This window comes from Ceratotherium simum, chromosome 1 (genome assembly GCF_057802395.1).
Source record: "Ceratotherium simum simum isolate JZ-2026a chromosome 1, ASM5780239v1, whole genome shotgun sequence".
In the NCBI taxonomy this organism is placed as follows: Eukaryota; Metazoa; Chordata; class Mammalia; order Perissodactyla; family Rhinocerotidae; genus Ceratotherium; species Ceratotherium simum.
Window position 1 is genome coordinate 108,850,946 of NC_141900.1, and position 19,311 is coordinate 108,870,256.

At 36.7% G+C, this 19,311-nt stretch overlaps 1 protein-coding gene across 3 annotated transcripts in view; it reads right to left on the reverse strand.

Moving 5' to 3' along the window:
• Nucleotides 1–19,311, reverse strand: part of LMBR1 (limb development membrane protein 1) — a 162,929-nt gene that overhangs the window by 76,916 nt on the left and 66,702 nt on the right. For all 3 annotated transcript variants that reach the window (XM_087433681.1, XM_087433676.1, XM_087433671.1), the window contains exon 5: nucleotides 13,767–13,870. In XM_087433681.1, coding sequence (XP_087289807.1) covers nucleotides 13,767–13,870 — 104 coding nt within the window. The remainder of the gene's footprint in view (nucleotides 1–13,766; nucleotides 13,871–19,311) is intronic.

Consider the following 19,311-nt stretch of genomic DNA (forward strand, 5'->3'; position numbering starts at 1 on the left):
GATGAGATCACATCTATGGAGAAATGTCCAGGGGAAATCATAGACTACAAAAAACTAAAAAGAAAATTAAAAAAGAAAAGAGCAGTGATTCCAGGTGCTACAAGCTTACAATCAAAAAGTCCAAAAATATGTCTAATTATAGATAAGAATTTAACAAAGTATTAAAAAAAAATAGGTATGGGTAATATTATTGTATAAATTGCTTTAGAATAACTGAATTAGAATACAGAGAAAAATTTAGACTCATTCTTTTTAATCGTCTTACAAAATTAACTATAGATAGACTAAAATATTAGATCTCTGTAAAAACTCACAGAAAAGGTAGCTAAAATAGAACAGACTATGTTATTTATCCTTGGCTTTAAAAGGATAACACTTTAAGAACTAAACTAATATCAAATTACTAAGAAACAATGTAAGTTTAAAATGTAGAAAAGCTAGTATAAAATGAAATCAGGTTTCGTTTAGGCCCACTTATATAATGTTTGTTGATACATCCTGAGTTTTCTCACACAGTTAATTTAAAGGCAATTCAGGCCTGGCCCAGTGGCATAGCAGTTAAGTTCGCCTGCTCTGCTTCAGCGGCCCGGGGTTTGTGGGTTTGGATCCTGGGCATGGACCTACACACCGCTCATCAAGCCATGCTGTGGCGGCATCCCACATACAAAGTAGAGGAAGACTGGCACAGATGTTAGCTCAGGGACCATCTTCCTCAAGCAAAATAGAGGAAGATTGGCAACAGATGTTAGCTTAGGGCCAATTTTCCACACCAAAAAAAAATTAAAAAATAAAGGCAGTTAAACAACATGTCATAGTTAATAGGACTAGGTCAAAAATTTATATGTATTATCCATCTTAAATTATATTAAATCAACTTTCTAAAACCAACCTTAATTATATATTTATATAAACCATTTTTAATTAAAATTTACCTAAAAGTATTATACATTAGGTTAAAATGACGAAATGAGGGGCCAGCCTGCTGGCATAGCAGTTAAGTGCGCGCGCTCCGCTTCAGTGGCCTGGGGTTCGCAAGCTCGGATCCCGGCGTGGACCAATGCACCGCTTGTCAAGCCATGCTGTGGCAGCGTCCCATATAAATTAGAGGAAGAGGGGCACAGATGTTAGCCCAGGGCCAATCTTCCTCAGCCAAAAAAGAGGAGGACTGGCATCAGATGTTAGCTCAGGGCTGATCTTCCTCACCAAAAAAAAAAAAAAAAAAAAAGATGAAATGATACATAATTCTTTGAAACAACTTTTATGCTAATTTCTTGGCTTGGGTTTCCCATCAACACAGGTAGTAAATATTGAACCCCAACTCCTGGGAGGGGAAGGTAAAGGCCTGTGGATGAACTCTCAGGATGAACTCTTCTGCCCAGAGCCAAGGCTGACAGTCTTCCTCCATCAATGGGCAAGGGGTGTGTATGCGTGTGTTAAAAAAAGTTTGCCATTTTGCTGAGGGCTTTCAGTGGGGCCTCAGTTCCAACTACTAGCCTCTATGCGCCTATGGTCCTGTGTCACCTTGTAACCTCCCTGCCCTGACCAGGGTAGCCAGGGCATCACTTATTTACTTATTATTCTAGGTTTGTTGTGCCTGTTTGGTTTCGGTTCCAGGAGATTCTCTTGCTTTCCTGAGAACTTATTTATGCATTTAATAATACAGGATTTAGGTTATATAGTTAAGTTTTTGACTTGGTCCTATTTAACATGACACATGCTATTTAATTTCCTTTAAACTGATTGCGTAGGAAAACTCATGAGTTAACACCAAACATCATATAATCAGACCCAAACAAAGCCTGATGTATAAAATATAAAGACCAAAATTTCTCTGTTACAACTTACAGTATTTTTGAACTTTTAAAAAACTGGTTTTTATAATTTTCATATTTTATTTCTACGTATTGAAGAGAAGATTTCAGGCAGTTATTGGCATACATTTCTCAACAAATAACATTCCAGGCCCAAGTTGCCTATTTTCAATAAATAAAAAAACTAAACTGGATATAATTATTACTCAATTTTCTCTGGTTAGCATTAATTTTGAAGTTCTATGGCCATCCTGATGTGCTATAGAGAAGTTTTAATAAGCCAAATACAGGACCAAGACCTGGTAAAGATTCACTGGGTGAGTCTGCAGAATCATTATTTGAATCATCATTAATTGTATGTTCTTCATAGCACCCTGAATTTAAACTTCAGTGACCCTTATGTTTATAGTATTTAAACAGTCATCCATTATGGCATTAGTTAAATATCATATGACTAAGAATTTTCAAAACCAGAAAACATGTAATGCTCGAAACCAATACTGTGGCTTGTGGGGTTCAGCTGAGTGATCAATCAAGTACTGGAATCATGAGCATGCTCCCCTGATCTCTACTAACACCTGGCAAATTCACCAAATACACATTCACAGGCTCTCAACATGTTTTGTTTTAAAGGAAAAATAAATATATTGATTGATTTTTTAAAATAGAAATAGTATTAGGCATCTCTATAGAACTGAACTGCAGGAACCCTTCTGTAATCTCTAGAAGGTTTGAGAACTATTTGGTTGGTAAATACTAGCACAGGGCAAAAAAACACTCTGGATTCTAGTACCAGCTCTGCCACTGACTATGTATCCTGGAAGTTTGATAAGAAAAGTGGGGCTTCAAGACGTTATCTATAAAATATGTGCAATAAAACTTGCATTGGTTACCTCTCAGATATTTAACAGATCAAATGAAATAAAATACAGGAAAATAGTTTAAAACAAAATACTAAACAAACACAAGTCTTCAATAATACCTGGCTGCAGGGAAAAAAGATGCTAGCTTCTATTCTACGTAAGAATTAGATCTGGCATATAAGATATTAGGTTAATAACATTAACACTATTCTCAAAGTTTCCTTTAACTTGTCACAATTTATGTCACCAGCTATCCTCCTGGCTTAGAGGAATCCAGTTCAGGAGCTGTGCTAGATCTCAGTTTAGAGACCCATGAAGAGGAAAGGAAGCTGGGAAGGGAGCACTATTGTCAGGAGAAAATTCACTTGCTGGAGAAGTGGCCCTTGAGGGGAATAGCCTAGAAGAGGAAGATGGTCACATCTTGGCAAGTGGTCAAAGTCCCGCCAAGCAGGCTGCGGTCAGGCTGAGCTCCAACACAGCAAGGGACGTGGTGCTACCAGTCCCACCCATGGGCAAACACAGCAGCGACTGTGGGGCTCATTCCTGACACGCTAAATCCTAGAATTAAACAGCTAGCTGAAGAATCAGGGTAGAGGTGGGGAGGTCTGGTTCTGTAAACAAAGCTAAGGATGGTCAGGATTCTGTAAAGACTCACTTTATTTGTGATAGGCTTCATTATAATGTCATCTGAAGGTTCTGGACTAATAGCCTAAGCTGTACCAAAATAAAGCAAAGTCTTGTCTTCATTTGTGTTGAAGTTCTAAGAGGTTCTAAAAGTGTCACATCCTGAAAGATATCGGTGCAGGAACCCATGGCCAGTCCCCATGTGTTGTACTGAAGTGCTTTCCGACCCTCTCGTCTGACAAATCAAGGGGACCTAAGACCTACCTAGCCTTCATGCTTCATTTTCCCTGTACAAGAGCTCTGTCCACAGTACGCCTAAGTATACATGTTTGGAAATACCAAGGGAAAAAAGAGAAAGAGACACGTCAACAAATAATCACAATATAACTGTGATCACTAGCGGGGGAAGAGGCAGCAGGTCACCACTCCAGAAGGCCCACTGGAAAGACCGTAGGCCCACCCAAGAGGTAGCACTTAAGGACAGATTTCACCAAACAGGGAAGTGAGGGGAGGGCTTCCTGGCCAAGGAACACCACGTGAAGACATGCGGCTGTGAAAGAACCCGGAATGTTCTGGGCAAGGTGAGGAGCTCAGCGGGGACACGGCTTACGGTGAACAGGGGAGCCTCACGAAAAAAGTGGCCTAAAAGACAGACTGAAGGCAAATTTCCAGAGAGTTTTATATGTAATGTTACGGACTTTAGACTTCATTTTGTTGGCAGTAGAAGCTATCAAAAGATTTTACAGAGGCCGGCCTGGTGGCGTAGTGGTTGGGCTCATGGCTCCGCTTCGGCGGCCCAGGGTTAGCGGGTTCGGATCCTGGGCATGGACCTACACACTGTTCATCAAGCCATGCTGTGGAGGTGTCCCACATACAAAATAGAGGAAGATTGGCACGGATGTTAGCTCAGGGACAATCTTCTTCAAGCAAAAAGAGGAAGACTGGCAACAGATGTTAGTTCAGGGCCAATCTTCCTCATCAAAAAAAAAAAAAGATTTTACAGAGGTGAGTTACATAAGCAACAATATTATTAAGAAAACAATGTTAGAAGGCATCATGGAGGTTAGTTTGTATGGGAATGAAACTGGAAGCAGAAAACACAGATGAACAGTGGCTTAAACAATCCAAGAAATGATGAAGCCTGAGCTAAGGTAATAACAAATTCTGAGAAATCTTATTCAGAATACTGAATCAAAGTATTTTTAAGTTAACTACTGCAATAAGTTCTTATCACAACATAGGGTACTTCATTAAATCTCTTCTAAAAAATAGATCAGAAATGTAATTTAATTATAGGCATTTAAGAAGGAAACAAAAATCATTAAAAGATCAGATCTTTCTGATACCTCAAAAAAGGTTTAAAAAAATGTTTAAGTCCTTCACAAGTCTGTTTTAAAAACTGACTGCTTCTAAAAATTAATACTCATTAATATGTAAAGAAAAACATTAAATATCAAGTAATTTCAACTAAAATATGCAAGTATAAGAATATTTAAGCCCACCATTATAAAACAACTTAAAATTTCTTTTTTCTTTGTGTTTCAAGAAAGATACAGGAAATGTTTCCTGTAAATCTGATCATTTCAGTATATTTAACTCTAACTTTTTCTACTGTTGATGTATCCTTATTTTTTCAGTTTTTGCCTGCTAATCTTATTCTTAATCACTAAAAGAATATATTTAAAAAAATTTTTTTAACAATTCAGCTGCTTTGAAATTCAGTCACTCTATAACAGTAAGAACTTGTCTTTCTAGATGAGAATTTCCTTTCCTTAACAAAAAGTTTGCAAACCAATCAATTTTTAAGTAGTGTAACTGTTAAAGACTTAAGTTTTAAAGAAAAGTAGATATATCGCAACCTAAAATATTACCTAATGTCAAAACTATCAAACAATCCTATTGCCTTTGATGTGTCTGAATATGCAACTTTTATTTCTGGTACAAATGGGACAAATAAATGGCTTAAAGTAATATACCAAGTTTCAGCTACATACTGGCAAACGTTTCATAGAGATCAGACGATTAACACTGTGACATGCTAAATAAATGATTTTATAGACATATAAATATGAGTTTAAATGCCAAATAAATATTAGATTTTAACAATCTAAACTCTAGCCTCTTGGGTGAGCTCCTGTCCTACAGGCCTGTGAGTATGCATCATAATTATATAAGAAGCTCTCTAGGCAGCAATGAATCTGACATTTAGTTTTACTTTCTAATAAAGTTCATTCCAACCAAGAGTGGGTAGTTTTCAATTCCCCCCAAAAAAGTTTTGGAAAAAAGACTCTATTTGACAATGATTATTTCTATAAAATTGTTTCATGAAAATTAGAAGTATTAGGGCCAGTTTAATTAAAAGTATAATTACTTTAAAATCTGAATCTGGTGATTTTTTATTTCTTCCTTACCAAAACTTTTCCTCATTTAACAAAGAGCCCTGAATTATGATACAGCAATTAATCATCAGATAAAGTCTGAAGTTTAGTTACCTATTAAACATAATTTTTTTTTACAACCTATACTGCTGTAAGATAAAACAATTTCTATTTCAAAAAGTAAATAAATAAAGCTGACTATGTCGATGCCACTATAATTTCTTATATCATTTTGCTATAATATACAAAAAGTAATCCTACACAAATCTTCCTGTTTATCAACTTTCACATAGTTGATACATTTAAGCACCTAATAATAACTGCTGCTTCTACTGTGTCTTTGGTACTTTACAAACAGATTGGGTGAGGTAACTCAGCCTCCCTCAGCAACCAGAGGAGGTAAGTACTGCCAGCCCATTTTACAGACATGAACGCCTGAAGTCCCAGGTCAGTAATGAGAAGAGTCAGGCTTTAAGTCCAGGTCTTCTAAATGCCAAAACTCACAATTTTGCCACTATCCTACCATGCAAATAAAGAGACAATCTAGCCTTAGAGTAGAAATCTCTCATTTTTTGAAAAATGGAGAGAAAGACGCAAGTGCTATATAATGGTCCAATTCCAAGTATCATACCATCACAAGGTATACAGGAACCAAGTGATGTCTTTTAAAAACACAGCTGCTACCTGCCAATAACAGATATTGCTACTGAAGTTATAATTTAGTTCCCTCCAATATGCAATTGTACTAAGAATAGTGACAAAATTAATTTCACTTCATTAACTAAATGATTTGTAATTGAAAATCTTCATAAACTCAAATAATTTTTAAATGAAATAAATGTACTCTTTTCCTCAAAATACTACTTTCATATGTCTTTCTCTGAGATCCTATATGTCTGAAATGCCCAGTTTATATTGTTATAACCACACCTTTTACAGTACAGTAACAATTCCAAAGGGAACCTCGAGTATAACAACACTACCAGAATCAAATGTTTTGAAAATAATCATTCTTATCCATGTTGTTTCTATGGAAAAACTAGTGCTCTCGACTCGGGGAGGGTAGAGGAATTCTATTAATAAATTACTGAGTGATTTTTTTTTCTTGAAGGTGTTGGGAAAATCAAATTAACACATAACAATAGTTAGTGAGATATGACTCCATTTTCTGTAATAAACACCAAGATCAAAACGCAACCCAAGGTAAATTTCCTTGAAAGGGTCCCAGCAGGAGTTTTCCTTTTTGTATGTGATTTCCTCTCACCCACAGAAACCATGCCAAATATGTGCATGTGCCACTAACACTAAGCAGCACTTCCTTAATCACTCATTTCCAACAATTTATGGATGATCAGTGGCAAAAACAAGCAAAAATAATGAAAGAATGCAATGAAAGCTCACTGAGACCGAGCTGGACTTCCTACTTATTTCTGTGTCTCTTTAAGATGGAGGCCTGATACAAATTAGCCACTGGGGGGAAAAAGTCATCTGGTCATAAAATACAGTACAAGGTCACTTTTATGTAAGTTTGCCAAAAGGGACATAAACCAGGACAATTTCAAACTGTGACACAGGATAGAAACATATTAAAACAATCTCTGTTCCTCCTCTCTTGTGCTGTCATGGTGCTCAGCTTTATAGACCTTCCAAGCACCGGCATGGAGCTCTTCGCTTCCACCTGGTCAGTCTAATTAATTAAGAAAGGAAGTTACCTCAAATTTTGTACTTTTTGCTTTTATTATCAAGCACTTCGTTTGAAGTTACAGGAGTTAACCTCTTAATCCTACAGACCGTGTGCTACGTTCTGGACATTTGGGGATGTCTGGATGGTTTGGGTAATTAGTCAGGATGTTGCTGTCACTTACGTTAAAGTTTATGCCATGACTTCAAATCAAAGATAGGCATTAAGGTGAGGCACAATATAAAGTTACTCCCAGAAACATCTTTGGTTTATGAATTAATCTGTCATTGATGAGATTTTTTTTTTACTTTCATTAAGTTGTTGAATTTTTTCCTCATAATATTTTAATTCAAAGTAAAATGTTAAAATATAATATGAAACAAACGCATTCCTAACTCCCATTTAAACCTCAGCCAGACGTTAGACCTTCCGAGTTCATCACGCGACGGGAAGATATCTTCTGACGTCACCCCGTGTACTCTAGAGGTCTCTGAGGCAGAGTGCAGAGACCCCCAGAGCTGGTCTGCAGCATGGCAGGAAGAGCAGCGCTGCTGGCTCCAAGACCCTCATGCTCAGGTACACAATTGAGAGACCAAGGTAAGAACTGCAGAGAAAGCATCTCCACTAGGAAACGAAACTAAACAAAACTCAGCAGGCGCAATCTTTTTATCAGAGTTGAAACATTAAGATGTAAGCACGGGGTCAGGTTCAAACACACACGAACATATATAATGCTCGATACAATAAATATAGGTGACAGTGAAATAATCTAAATTTCATAAACATTTAACTGCTAACAGTAAGAGTTCCAAGATAAAAGTTACCTTCTTATTAAAAAAAAGCATTTGCTTTATCAAAACCATTTACATTCTCCTACCCTTGAGAACTATAAAGAATGGGAATAGCGAGGAGATGGTCCTAATAAAATAGAAACATACGCCGTGGTAAGCAGAGAGAAGAAAGGCTATTTAAGGCCCTTAAAAGGACATGGTCAACCCCCAGGCCTAAAATGTCCTGTTTGAATTAACATAGGGTTTAATTAAAAACTAAGTAGAGAATTCTGCTTAATTTGATTTTCAATTCAAGCTCTGCATCTGCCTGCGGCTAGTGGCCAATTTCCGCATCTTGGCACAATATGCAAGGGGCTGTTTTAAAATCGATCGCCCAGGGGAATCAATGGGAGTATGGTGGGGCCATATGCCATTCAGGGACTCCACCAGACTTAGACACAGTAAAACAGCACCAGGAGGGTGGCCAAAAGAAAAAAAGGGAAATTTAACTTAACTATATTACAAGATTGTTACTACTCAAATTAATGCGTGGAATCTACCGATTAGAAGTGTTTTCTGAGATCTCGTCAATATTGTCCTGGAACTAGATGTGTCAAATGTAACCGATGAGCAAAGAGCTTTAAAGGGATATACAGAAATGTATAACTTGCTCGTCAGCTGTGATTGTGGTCATTGACACACTCACTTCAACAGAGCAACAGAGTTAATGACTATGATACAACCTACAGTTCTGTGTAAAGAACTAGAGATCTGAACATTATCTAGAATCTGCACAAGTAAATACCAAAACAGATAACAGAAAGGCACAATATTGAAAGGCTCAAATGTATACTTTACACACTTAGACTTAACCATACAAAGCTAATAACCCTCAAAACTTTCATGTAATTGATTTTAAAACTGAAAAATATGAATATTTTAAAATACCATGCCATGATTACCCCAATTTTAAAGCTTTCTAAACATTCCTAACAGCGTCTAGAATGTACTTTATCTTCAAGTAAGTTTGATTCTGCTTCAGTCCATGCTATTTCAAAATGGGAAAAATAGTACAGCATCTTAAAATTGCCTAGGATAATAGTATGTGTGAATAATTAAGAGCCGACTATAGTGTATTCAGTTGCTTTCTGATGATCCCATATAACACTGATATTTTCTAGAATACCTACCAGTCAAATGCATTAAGCTCTAAGATAATGGCAATAATAGCTAACATTTACTGAGATAAATCCTGGGCTATGCACTTCACACGAATAATCTCCTCTCATTTAATCCTCTAAATAATACAGTAAGAGGGGGACGGCCTGGTGGTGTAGTGGTTACATCTGTGCACTCCACTTCGGCGGCCTGAGGTTTGCAGGTTCAAATCCTGGGTGTAGACCTACACACCGCTCATCAAGCCACATTGTATGTGGCGGCATCCCATGTACAAAATAGAGGAAGATGCGCACGGATGTTAGCACAGGGCCAACCTTCCTCACCAAAAAAAATAAGTAATAATACAGTAAGGTAGCTATCATTACCATATCCATTATACAGAAAGAACACCTGAAATTTCGATTAAGTAACTAGCCCGGGCAGTCTGACTCTAAAGACAAACCTTCTCCCCTCAGTACCCTCAATGTCTCCTCCACTGGCCCCTTCCCCTGAGCATACTAAGTAGAATTATTCTACAGTGTCTACCTCCAAGCTACAACCCCATCCTCCTCTTTTCTTTTTTTTGGTGAGGAAGATCAGCCCTGAGCTAACATCCATGCCAATCCTCCTCTTTTTTGCTGAGGAAGACCGGCCCTAAGCTAACATCTATTGCCAATCCACCTCCTTTTTTTCCCTTTTTCTCCCCAAATCCCCAGTAGATAGTTGTACGTCATAGTTGCGCGTCCTGCTAGTTGCTGTATGTGGGACACCGCCTCAGCATGGCCGGACAAGGGGTGCGTCGGTGAGCACCGGGGATCCGAACCCGGGCCACCAGTAGTGGAGCGCACGCACTTAACTGCTAAGCCACGGGGCCGGCCCCCATCCTCCCCATTTCTTTAACAGCATTAAAGACCAAATTCTTTAAATTGGTTTCTACAACTCCCATTCGTTCCCCAGCTACGGAAGTCAAATAAATAATAACTATACTGAGCTCTGCCTTCTTGCTCTCGTCTTAAATCCTTTGCTGTGTTTGAGAATTAACTGGTCATGTCGATTATATCCTACAATCACTCAACACGTGGGTCCCCTTTGAGATCAGGAAATGCAGCTGGCGACCTTGAGGAATTTTGAGGTGACTACCATAGTCAAAGATATGCTTAGAAAGGAATATTCTTTTCAACGTGTATAGAGAGACTCTCTCTATAGAGAGAGTCTCTCTATAGAGAGACTAGAAGTAATAAATTTAGAGAGAAGAATTGCTGTACAAAAGTAGGTAAAAAATATCTTTAATTACCTTCTGGTATCCCTCCCCAAGCTGATTCTCCCCTTTGACCTTAGTCTACAAGGGGCAACAGGAGAACAGTGACATGTCACTGGGTTTTCGTGTCATTTGTTTTTAATCTAGAGATGGTTGCTAATTCTGCTCCAACAGATTTAGCCAAGTCCCATTTCTAGTTGGTTAGTTCACAAGAAGGGAGGAAATTAATTTGGAAGCAAGGGGTTTGTCCAGATTGCACACTGCTTTTAAAAATAATCTATTTAACTAATAACTAGATTTTTATAAAACACATGACCTAAGTAGAAACACCTATAATACCAAATATGAAAATATACATTGAACACTGGGCTTTACCAGTTGTTTTACATTTGGTAAGATTACACATGGGGCAGAGATGGAAGAGGGTGAACTTTGCATATTTAAAGCAAACATCAACATGGAAATTTTATGACATATGTTGAAACACTGTTTAACAGAGCCAGGTGCCTGACTGACTTAGTATGGTGCTATCTCTACAAAACACAGTGTTATCACATTGTGTGCCGCATGTACTTCTTTCCCTAGTGACATATGTTGAAAATCTGACGTGTATTTATCTCTAAATATATTTAAAGAAAATGATAGAGGCAAAAATCCTTTGCCAACTTCCTGTTGTCTATAGCATAAAATCGAAACTACCTGGCAGAGGACTCAAGGCCTCCAGGAGTTGACCCCGACGAGCTTCCCGTGTACCCTGACCTCACATTCTCCATTCTATAGCTAAGCATCAGCCATTCCCTCAACTCCAGCAGAATGCATGCCTTTGATCAAGCCTGGCGTGCCACACTCTAGCAACCCCTGCTCAGCCTTCAAGTCTGAGCTCAAGTGCAGGCTGACTCCTCCTGTGAAGCCTTCCCAGAGTCCCGAGGCAATCAAGACAGCCACTCCTGCAGTGCCTCCCATAGCACCTTGTTGTTTTGAAAGTTCGTCACACTGCATGCTATTTGCTTGCATCTCTGATTTCTCTTTCTGTCCATCCCTTGAAGGCAGGAGCCCTGTCTTTGCATTTCTGTCCCCAGCAAGCTCCTATAATAGCATAATAATTATTACTTAGTAAGCGCTTAGTAAAACTCTGTCAAATTAATGAATATCCATCAAAGGCTCCAAAATTCTACAGAAATTGCTTTCTCAAGTGTCTCCAATGATCCTGATATTCTTTCCTTCAGCTCCTCTTCAATGTAACATTTTACATTCCATTCTCCTAGAAATTGTCTTTTGGCTTCCAAGAGATCATTCTCCTTTTGTTCTCATGCTATCTGACGGCACCTGCTCAAAATTCTTCCTTGCTCCTTTGCTCCATAGCACTCCACAGTCCTCTTTTCTTCTCCATCCCTTTTGTCCTTGGTCATCTCATCCACCTTGTGGGCTTTAAGAGTGCTCTCCACAGTGTTGACACAGGAAGAACACACTTTGGTGAGGTTAGAAGCAACCTCTGGGTTTCAGTACTAGTTCTGAAATTGTACCTATGTGTTCTTAGATAATTTAATAACATTTAATATCTTTACACCTCAGTTTTCTCTTTATAAAAGGAAAGTTTGAACTAAATCCCTTTCAGCAATAAAACTTCCTATAATTTCTTCAAGAAATTATGAAAACTCAAAGATCTTTTTAAACTGAAACTATATAATCCTTTTACATTACATAGATGACAAATAATTTTAAAATATCATGATAAAAAACAATTCCAGGGCCAGCCCTGTGGCTTAGCGGTTAAGTGCGCGCACTCCGCTGCTGGCAGCCCGGGTTCGGATCCCGGGCGCACACCGAGGCACCGCTTCTCCAGCCATGCTGAGGCTGCGTCCCACATACAGCAACTAGAAGAATGTGCAACTATGACATACAACTATCTACTGGGGCTTTGGGGAAAAAACGGAGGAGGATTGGCAATAGATGTTAGCTCAGAGCCGGTCTTCCTCAGCAAAAAGAGGAGGATTAGCATGGATGTTAGCTCAGGGCTGATCTTCCTCAAAAAAAAAAAAAAAAAAACAATTCCAATATATATATACCAGTTTTCTCAACGTCAGGTTTGACTGCCAGACTCAACCATCTATTTTGTTCTCAGTACATTTACTAAATATGAAATCAACTGTTAGTTTTCAACCACAGACTATTAAAGTATGGAATAATATCCAGAAAACAGAAAGGTGAATCCACTGACACAACACTTTAACTATCACCTCTCAGTGTTCCTTCATGGCATCCTTCAATATATAGGTCTAAAATGTGCTATACTTAAGGTTTAAAATCAGAAGAGTTGTCAAAATATTAGACTAAATAATTTCATTCCTAAGAATCCACAAAAAGTTATATGAAAGTAATAATAATAATTCACAAGTTTACAACTTTCCCACGCCAAATTTACTTAATTGGCATTATATTATTATTCAATAATAAGATATGTAGGTACACTTTCACTCCATATTTCACAATATGAATAGAACTAAACATTAAAAAGATGTAATGTGTCTATAAACTGTAACATTAGAACTCATTTTATCAAGTTTAAAAGTCACCCAAAAAGTATTAACTAGTTAAATCTTTGCAGTAGGTTCCAAAATTTATAGCAAAGAACTCCACAAGCTATAAATAGAAACGCTGTTCCTTTCACTTTAAAATATAATGTTCAAGGATAGATGAAGTTGTTACCACTTATAAAGTGTGAATTAAAGTCTCTCATTTTGCCCACTTCTAATCCTCCCACATTCGCCTAAGATCAGTAGGTCACAGTATCTTGGGAATTTGACTATCTAATGGAGCATGTTTGATTTTATAACACGCTACTCTCCTGAAAATACTGGATGTGAAATAACTTTTACATCAAAATATATTTTAAGATTTTTAGAATTTCACATCATGCTTTAAATAAATGAAATAGCCTAAGAAAGGAATAATAGCTATCATATCAGGTTTATTTACTCTACAAAAGAATACTCCACCAACTCTGCACACACTGTAAAAGCATTCAAAGGTCGAAAGATGACTTCCTCCCTGTGGACATGCCAAATAATTCAATGTGCAATATTATTAATATTATTGTTAACATTATTAATATGTTGTTGTTATTATTAATTAAATTTTTTACATTCCAGTCAAATGGTTGTTTAAGCCTACTTTTTCTAGTTCAACATGAATGATATTTAATTCCAAAACACGATTCACTTACCTTCTTCAGGCCAGCAAAACCTTCTGATTCCAGAAAGAAAAAGGCAAAGGGCATCAATACAAATAAACAAAGATTGGAAAAGAGAGAAGCAAGGTTCCACAAACCTATAAGGAGGACAACAACAGAAGAAAGATAAGTCAAATATTGATAGGCCTTGTCCAAGAAAATTACTATGCTAAATTATGAGATTAGTCAAATTTTTAATAGTAAAAATAAACATAAACTTGAAGGGAGAGGCCTAACACATGACCTAAACTTAGAAATTATAAAATAATTATATATTTATTTAAAATTTTTATAATTTGGTAACTTGTACCTACTGGGAAAAGCCAATATAAAAACTAATGATTTTTCCTCATGCTCTAAAATAAATTGACTAAAGATATGACATATGCTGAGATCCAAAGACACAGCCTCTTTAGACTTATTGGCACCTGATTATTTAAATCAGAGCCACTAGCATTTACTGAGCACTTAATAAATGCCAGATACTCTACTAAACATTTTACATGCATAATCTCGTTTAATTTGAGCCTCATAAAAACCCTAAAAGTAATAATTAGCATTTGTTGAGCCCTTATGTGCCAAGAACTATTCTAAGTGATTTACAGATATTACACAAAGTCATTTACTCTTCACAGCAAACCCCCAACAAGACAGAGGCACAGGCTAGTTATATAACTTGCCAAGGTTACAGAGCCTGCAAGTGGCAGCACTAATTCCTGGGATTTTTAAAAACCACTACATCACAGAAGTTTTAGTAAGTAATTCCAAGTGGGAAAGAAAAAGTAAGAGAGGCAGGCAAGCTCACATCACCTGTTCCATTTTTGGCACATTCTGCACTCTAATAAAACCACAATGAAAAGCAGCTAAGATAATAAGAATAGATTTAGAAAAAGACAAAACTTCAGGTGTGTCATTGAGATAGTATTGGGCCCAACATCTTATACTTTTTATAGGTAAAACTGATTTAAATTTTAAATCAAATATAAAACTGACTGTCAGAATAATGGCTATAATCTTTATAAAATTTATAAAATCAAGAGTCAAAGATAAAAATTATGCTATGCATAAATCCAATGAACTACATGCAATTATAATTCAGTGCTTTTGAAATCAAGCAACTAATGCTCTTTCAAGGCCCTCATTTACAAGGCACTGTTCCAGGCACTGGAGACACAGTAATGAACACAACAAAAGCCTCTGCCCTCACAGGGCTTACGATCCAGACGGACGGACACTGCACATGAGTGGTCAAGGAACCAAAGTAAACTAGTCCCCAACTGTGTTGGTTACAAATTAACATACATGTTTCATGATTGCCCTAGGTCATTTTGGAACAGCATGGAGTACAAACAGAAAGAATGAATGTAGCACTTGTACAGGTTACCCAGAGAGATGTACTCCCTTTAGAGGATAAGATGATGTAATTAACAAAATCAACATAGTTTCTTATTCAAAAATCTAGATAGATTAATAAATTTCACAATATACTTATCTTAGCAGGAAATAAAATGTTTTACAAATTTTTTTAGAAAACAGTATCTTACATCTTTCAGTGGAAAAACTTTAATTTGAATTTCTTAAAGTAAAAGTTGTTTTAAAATACTTTTCTACTTTCCAACCTTTAAAAAAAGATGATGACCATCTTAACCCTTTTCTTTATTCAAAGGGGTTCTAATGATAGCCGATGGTCTTACTGTATTAACCACGGAGAAGAGCGCATGGAATGGAGGCTCAGTGCACAAACGGGTTTCAGAGAGGCCTGGGTTCAGCCCCAACTGCACTTCCACGCACCAACCTTGCTAAGTCACAGGTTCGCCGTCCATAAGGCGAGGCTGAGGACCGTGTCTACAGGTGGTGTTGAGAATTAAGTGAAATAATGCCTGTAAGACAAGCAGCACAACCCCCGTGACAAACTAAGCACTTCGTGACTTTTTGCTTTTAGTAATAGTCACACCCCCAGAGGCTACTAACATACAGTTCTATTAGCTTCTGTATCATACTTTCTGAGTACTGATGTTCACTTTCTAGTTTTCCTCTCATCTCTCTCTCTGCAGGTGTCTCAGCTCTTGTTTTTTGTTACCAGCAGTTTACATGTGTCCAGCAACAATCCCTCCCCTCCCCTAACAGGTAAGGTAAAGGCACCATCTACAGCACTTCTTGAGAATTGTACCTAAACTAAGAATCAGTGGGCAGGGATCAAAGCTGTGCCCTCCAGGTTAAGTTCATAAACTTGAGTGCATGGTCTTTCACCTCTACCTTGCTCAACAGCATTTTATCTTCATTATGGTTTCCAAGGAAGTTACTTCCAGCACAACTATAATTAGTATTATGTAAATTATCACATAATAAATTATTATTCTTTTGGGCTGCAAAACCACAATTGTCATACGTTACTTTGTTTAGGCATGGCAGAAAATAGAGCAATGCCAATTTTAAATCATTTGTGTTAAAAAGATAAAAGTGTATTCAATTTAAACAAGATAGTTTTAGTCCAATGAAATATCTCACAGTACTTCAGAAAACTATAAAAAACAATATGTACTATTTCTTAGGCACCTAACATCTCAGGTATTGTTGTGGATACTTTAGGTTTCTACCCCAAATGCTTTATGATAAGGTAGGTCCTCTCTTTTACGGATGGCCTTACAGTTCAGAAACATGCCCTTGTCCCAGAGCTGGAAAACAGCTAAGCTGCTCTTTCCAATATGCTGCGATGTTTTTAAGCAACATAAACTCCACCGCTTCCTACACTTCTCATATTTTTTACAAATGCCTGAAAATTTTATCATTATAAATTCTAGGTCTAAGTTCCATGAGGCATGGATCATATTTCTACAACAGTGGTTTTAGTGCTAAGGAATCAATAACTAAGAGTTGCATGAATGAACATTACAATCTATATAGATAAATGTTAACACATTTACGAAGGAAACACCCTCTAAGGAAAAGCTTATGGGGCAAACTAAGGAAGGAGTTTTAGAATTAAGTCTTGATTGTCAGTGTAAAACGAAGAAAATCACAACATATATAAAAATTTTAAAAATTAATTTCTAACAAATTTGAGTTATAAGTGACATAAAATAAACTACACACTTAAAGTAGACAATTTCATAAATTTTGACAAAGAATGCACCAGTGACGCCATCACCATAATGAGGATAATGAACATATCCATCAGCCTGAAGTTTCCTCATACCATTTTATAATCACTGCCTCCTTCCACTCCCCACCACACTCCCTCTCTGCCACTGATACTGTACTTTAGAAAAGACTGTACTTTCTAGAATTTTATATAAATGGTATGTGTAGTATGTACTCTTGTTTTTGTCTGGCTTCTGTCATGTAGCCCAACTATTTTGAGATTTTTCAACACTGTGACATGTATTAGTAGTTCGTCACTTTGTATGTATCAGAGTGAATCCTGTTACTGGATTGCATCCATTCACCTGCAAACTGCTATCAGGGTTTTCCCCAATTTGTGGCTATTACAACTAAAGCTGTTATTAACACTCATGTACAAGTCTTTACATGGACATATGCTTTCATTTCTTTTGGGTAAACATGGGGGCATGGAATGGCTGTCATATGGTAAGTGTATGTTCAACATTTCAAGAAACTGCCAAAATGTTTTCCAAAGTGGTTGTATAATTTTACATTCTCACCAGCAGAGTTCAAATTTCATCCACACTTCACCAAAATATGGTATGGCCAGTGTTTTTAGTTTCAGTCATTCTAATAGGTGTATAGTGGTATCTCATAATTATTTTAATTTGTATTTCCCTAATGAATAACTAATGATATGAACATCTTTTCATGAACTTATTTGCCATCCACTTATATTTTCTTTGGTGAAGTGTCTCTTCAAATCTGTTGCCAATTGTTTCACTGGGTCGTTTGCTTACTTATTATTGAGTTTGGCAAGTTCTTTACATACTCTGAATACAAGTCCTTTATCAGATACAAGATTTGCAGATATTTTCTGCCAATCTATGGATTGCCTTTTCATCCTCTTAACAGTATCTTTCAAAGAATAAAATTACTTAATTTTGACAAAGTCCAATTTATCAATGTTTTCTTTTATGGATCATGCTTTAGCTATCTTACCAAAAAATATGGTCTAGCCCAGTGTCACAGAGACTTTCTCCTATGTTTCCTTCTACAAGTGTTACAGTTTTAGGACTTACATTTAGGTTTACGTTCTTTTTGAATTAATTTTTGTATACGGTGCCAGGTATGGATTGAAGTTCATTTTTTGCCTAGACTATCCTATTGCTCCAACACTAATTTGTTGAAAAGAATATCTTTTTTCCATCAAATTGCCTTCACACTTTATGCTGAAAACAAATTGAAAATATATGTGTGGATATATTCCTGGACTCTCTATTCTATTGAATTGATCTATTTATGTATCTTTATGCTGATACCCCATGGTCTCAATTACTATGGCCTTAAAATAGCCTTTGAGTCAGGTAGTAAGTCCTCCAATTTTGTTCTCTTTCAAAGTTGCTTTGGCTATTCTAAGTCCTTTGAATTCCCATCTGAATTTTAGATCAACGTTTCAATTTCTACAAAACAGCCAGGTGGGATTTTAACTGGGATTGTATTGAATCTATAGATCAACTTAAGGAGAACTGATATCTTAACAGTATTGTCTTCTAATCCATGAACACGGTGTATCTCTCCATTTATTGTGGCACTCTCTAATTTTTCTCAGCAGTGTTTTATAGTTTTACAGTATATAGGTCTCACACATCCCTAAGTATTTCTTATTTTTGATGCTACTGTGTATAAATGGGATTGGTTTTTAAATCCATTTCCAATTATTCACTGCTAGTATATAGCAATGTAATTGAGTTTTGTATTTTGATCTTGTATCCTGCAACCTTGCAAAATTCACTTATTAGTTCTAATAGCTTTTTCATAATAAATTCCATCTGAATTTCTAAATAGACAATCATATCACCTGTTAATAGAGACAGTTTTACTTTTTCCTTTCCAACCCTGAATGTCCTTTATTTTTTAAAAATGACCAGAACAATGTTGAATAGAAGGGTAAGAGGGGACATCCTTGTTTTGTTTCTAATCTCGGGAAAAGCATTCAGCCTTTCACTATTAAGTATGAGGTTACCTGTAGGGTTTTCATAGATGCTCTTTATTAGGATGAGGAAATTCCCTTTCCTCTCTAGTTTGCTGAGAGATTTTATCAGGAACAGACGTTGAATTTTGTCGTGTGCTTTTTCTGCATATATTGTGATGACCATAAGACATGTTTAGCGTGTGAATATGGTAAATTACATTCATGGATTTTTTCAAACATGATGCATTATTCTTTTTACTTGTTATATTTGATTTGCTAAAATTTTGTTCAGAATTTAGGCATCTATGTTCACGAGGGATATTGGTCTGTAGTTTTCTTTTCATCTACAGTCAGTCTGGTTTTGGTATCAGAGCAATGCTGCCCTCAATGAGTTAGGAAGTATTCCCTCATTTTCAAATTTCTCAAAGTCTATGTAGAATTGGTACTATTTCTTCCTTAAAC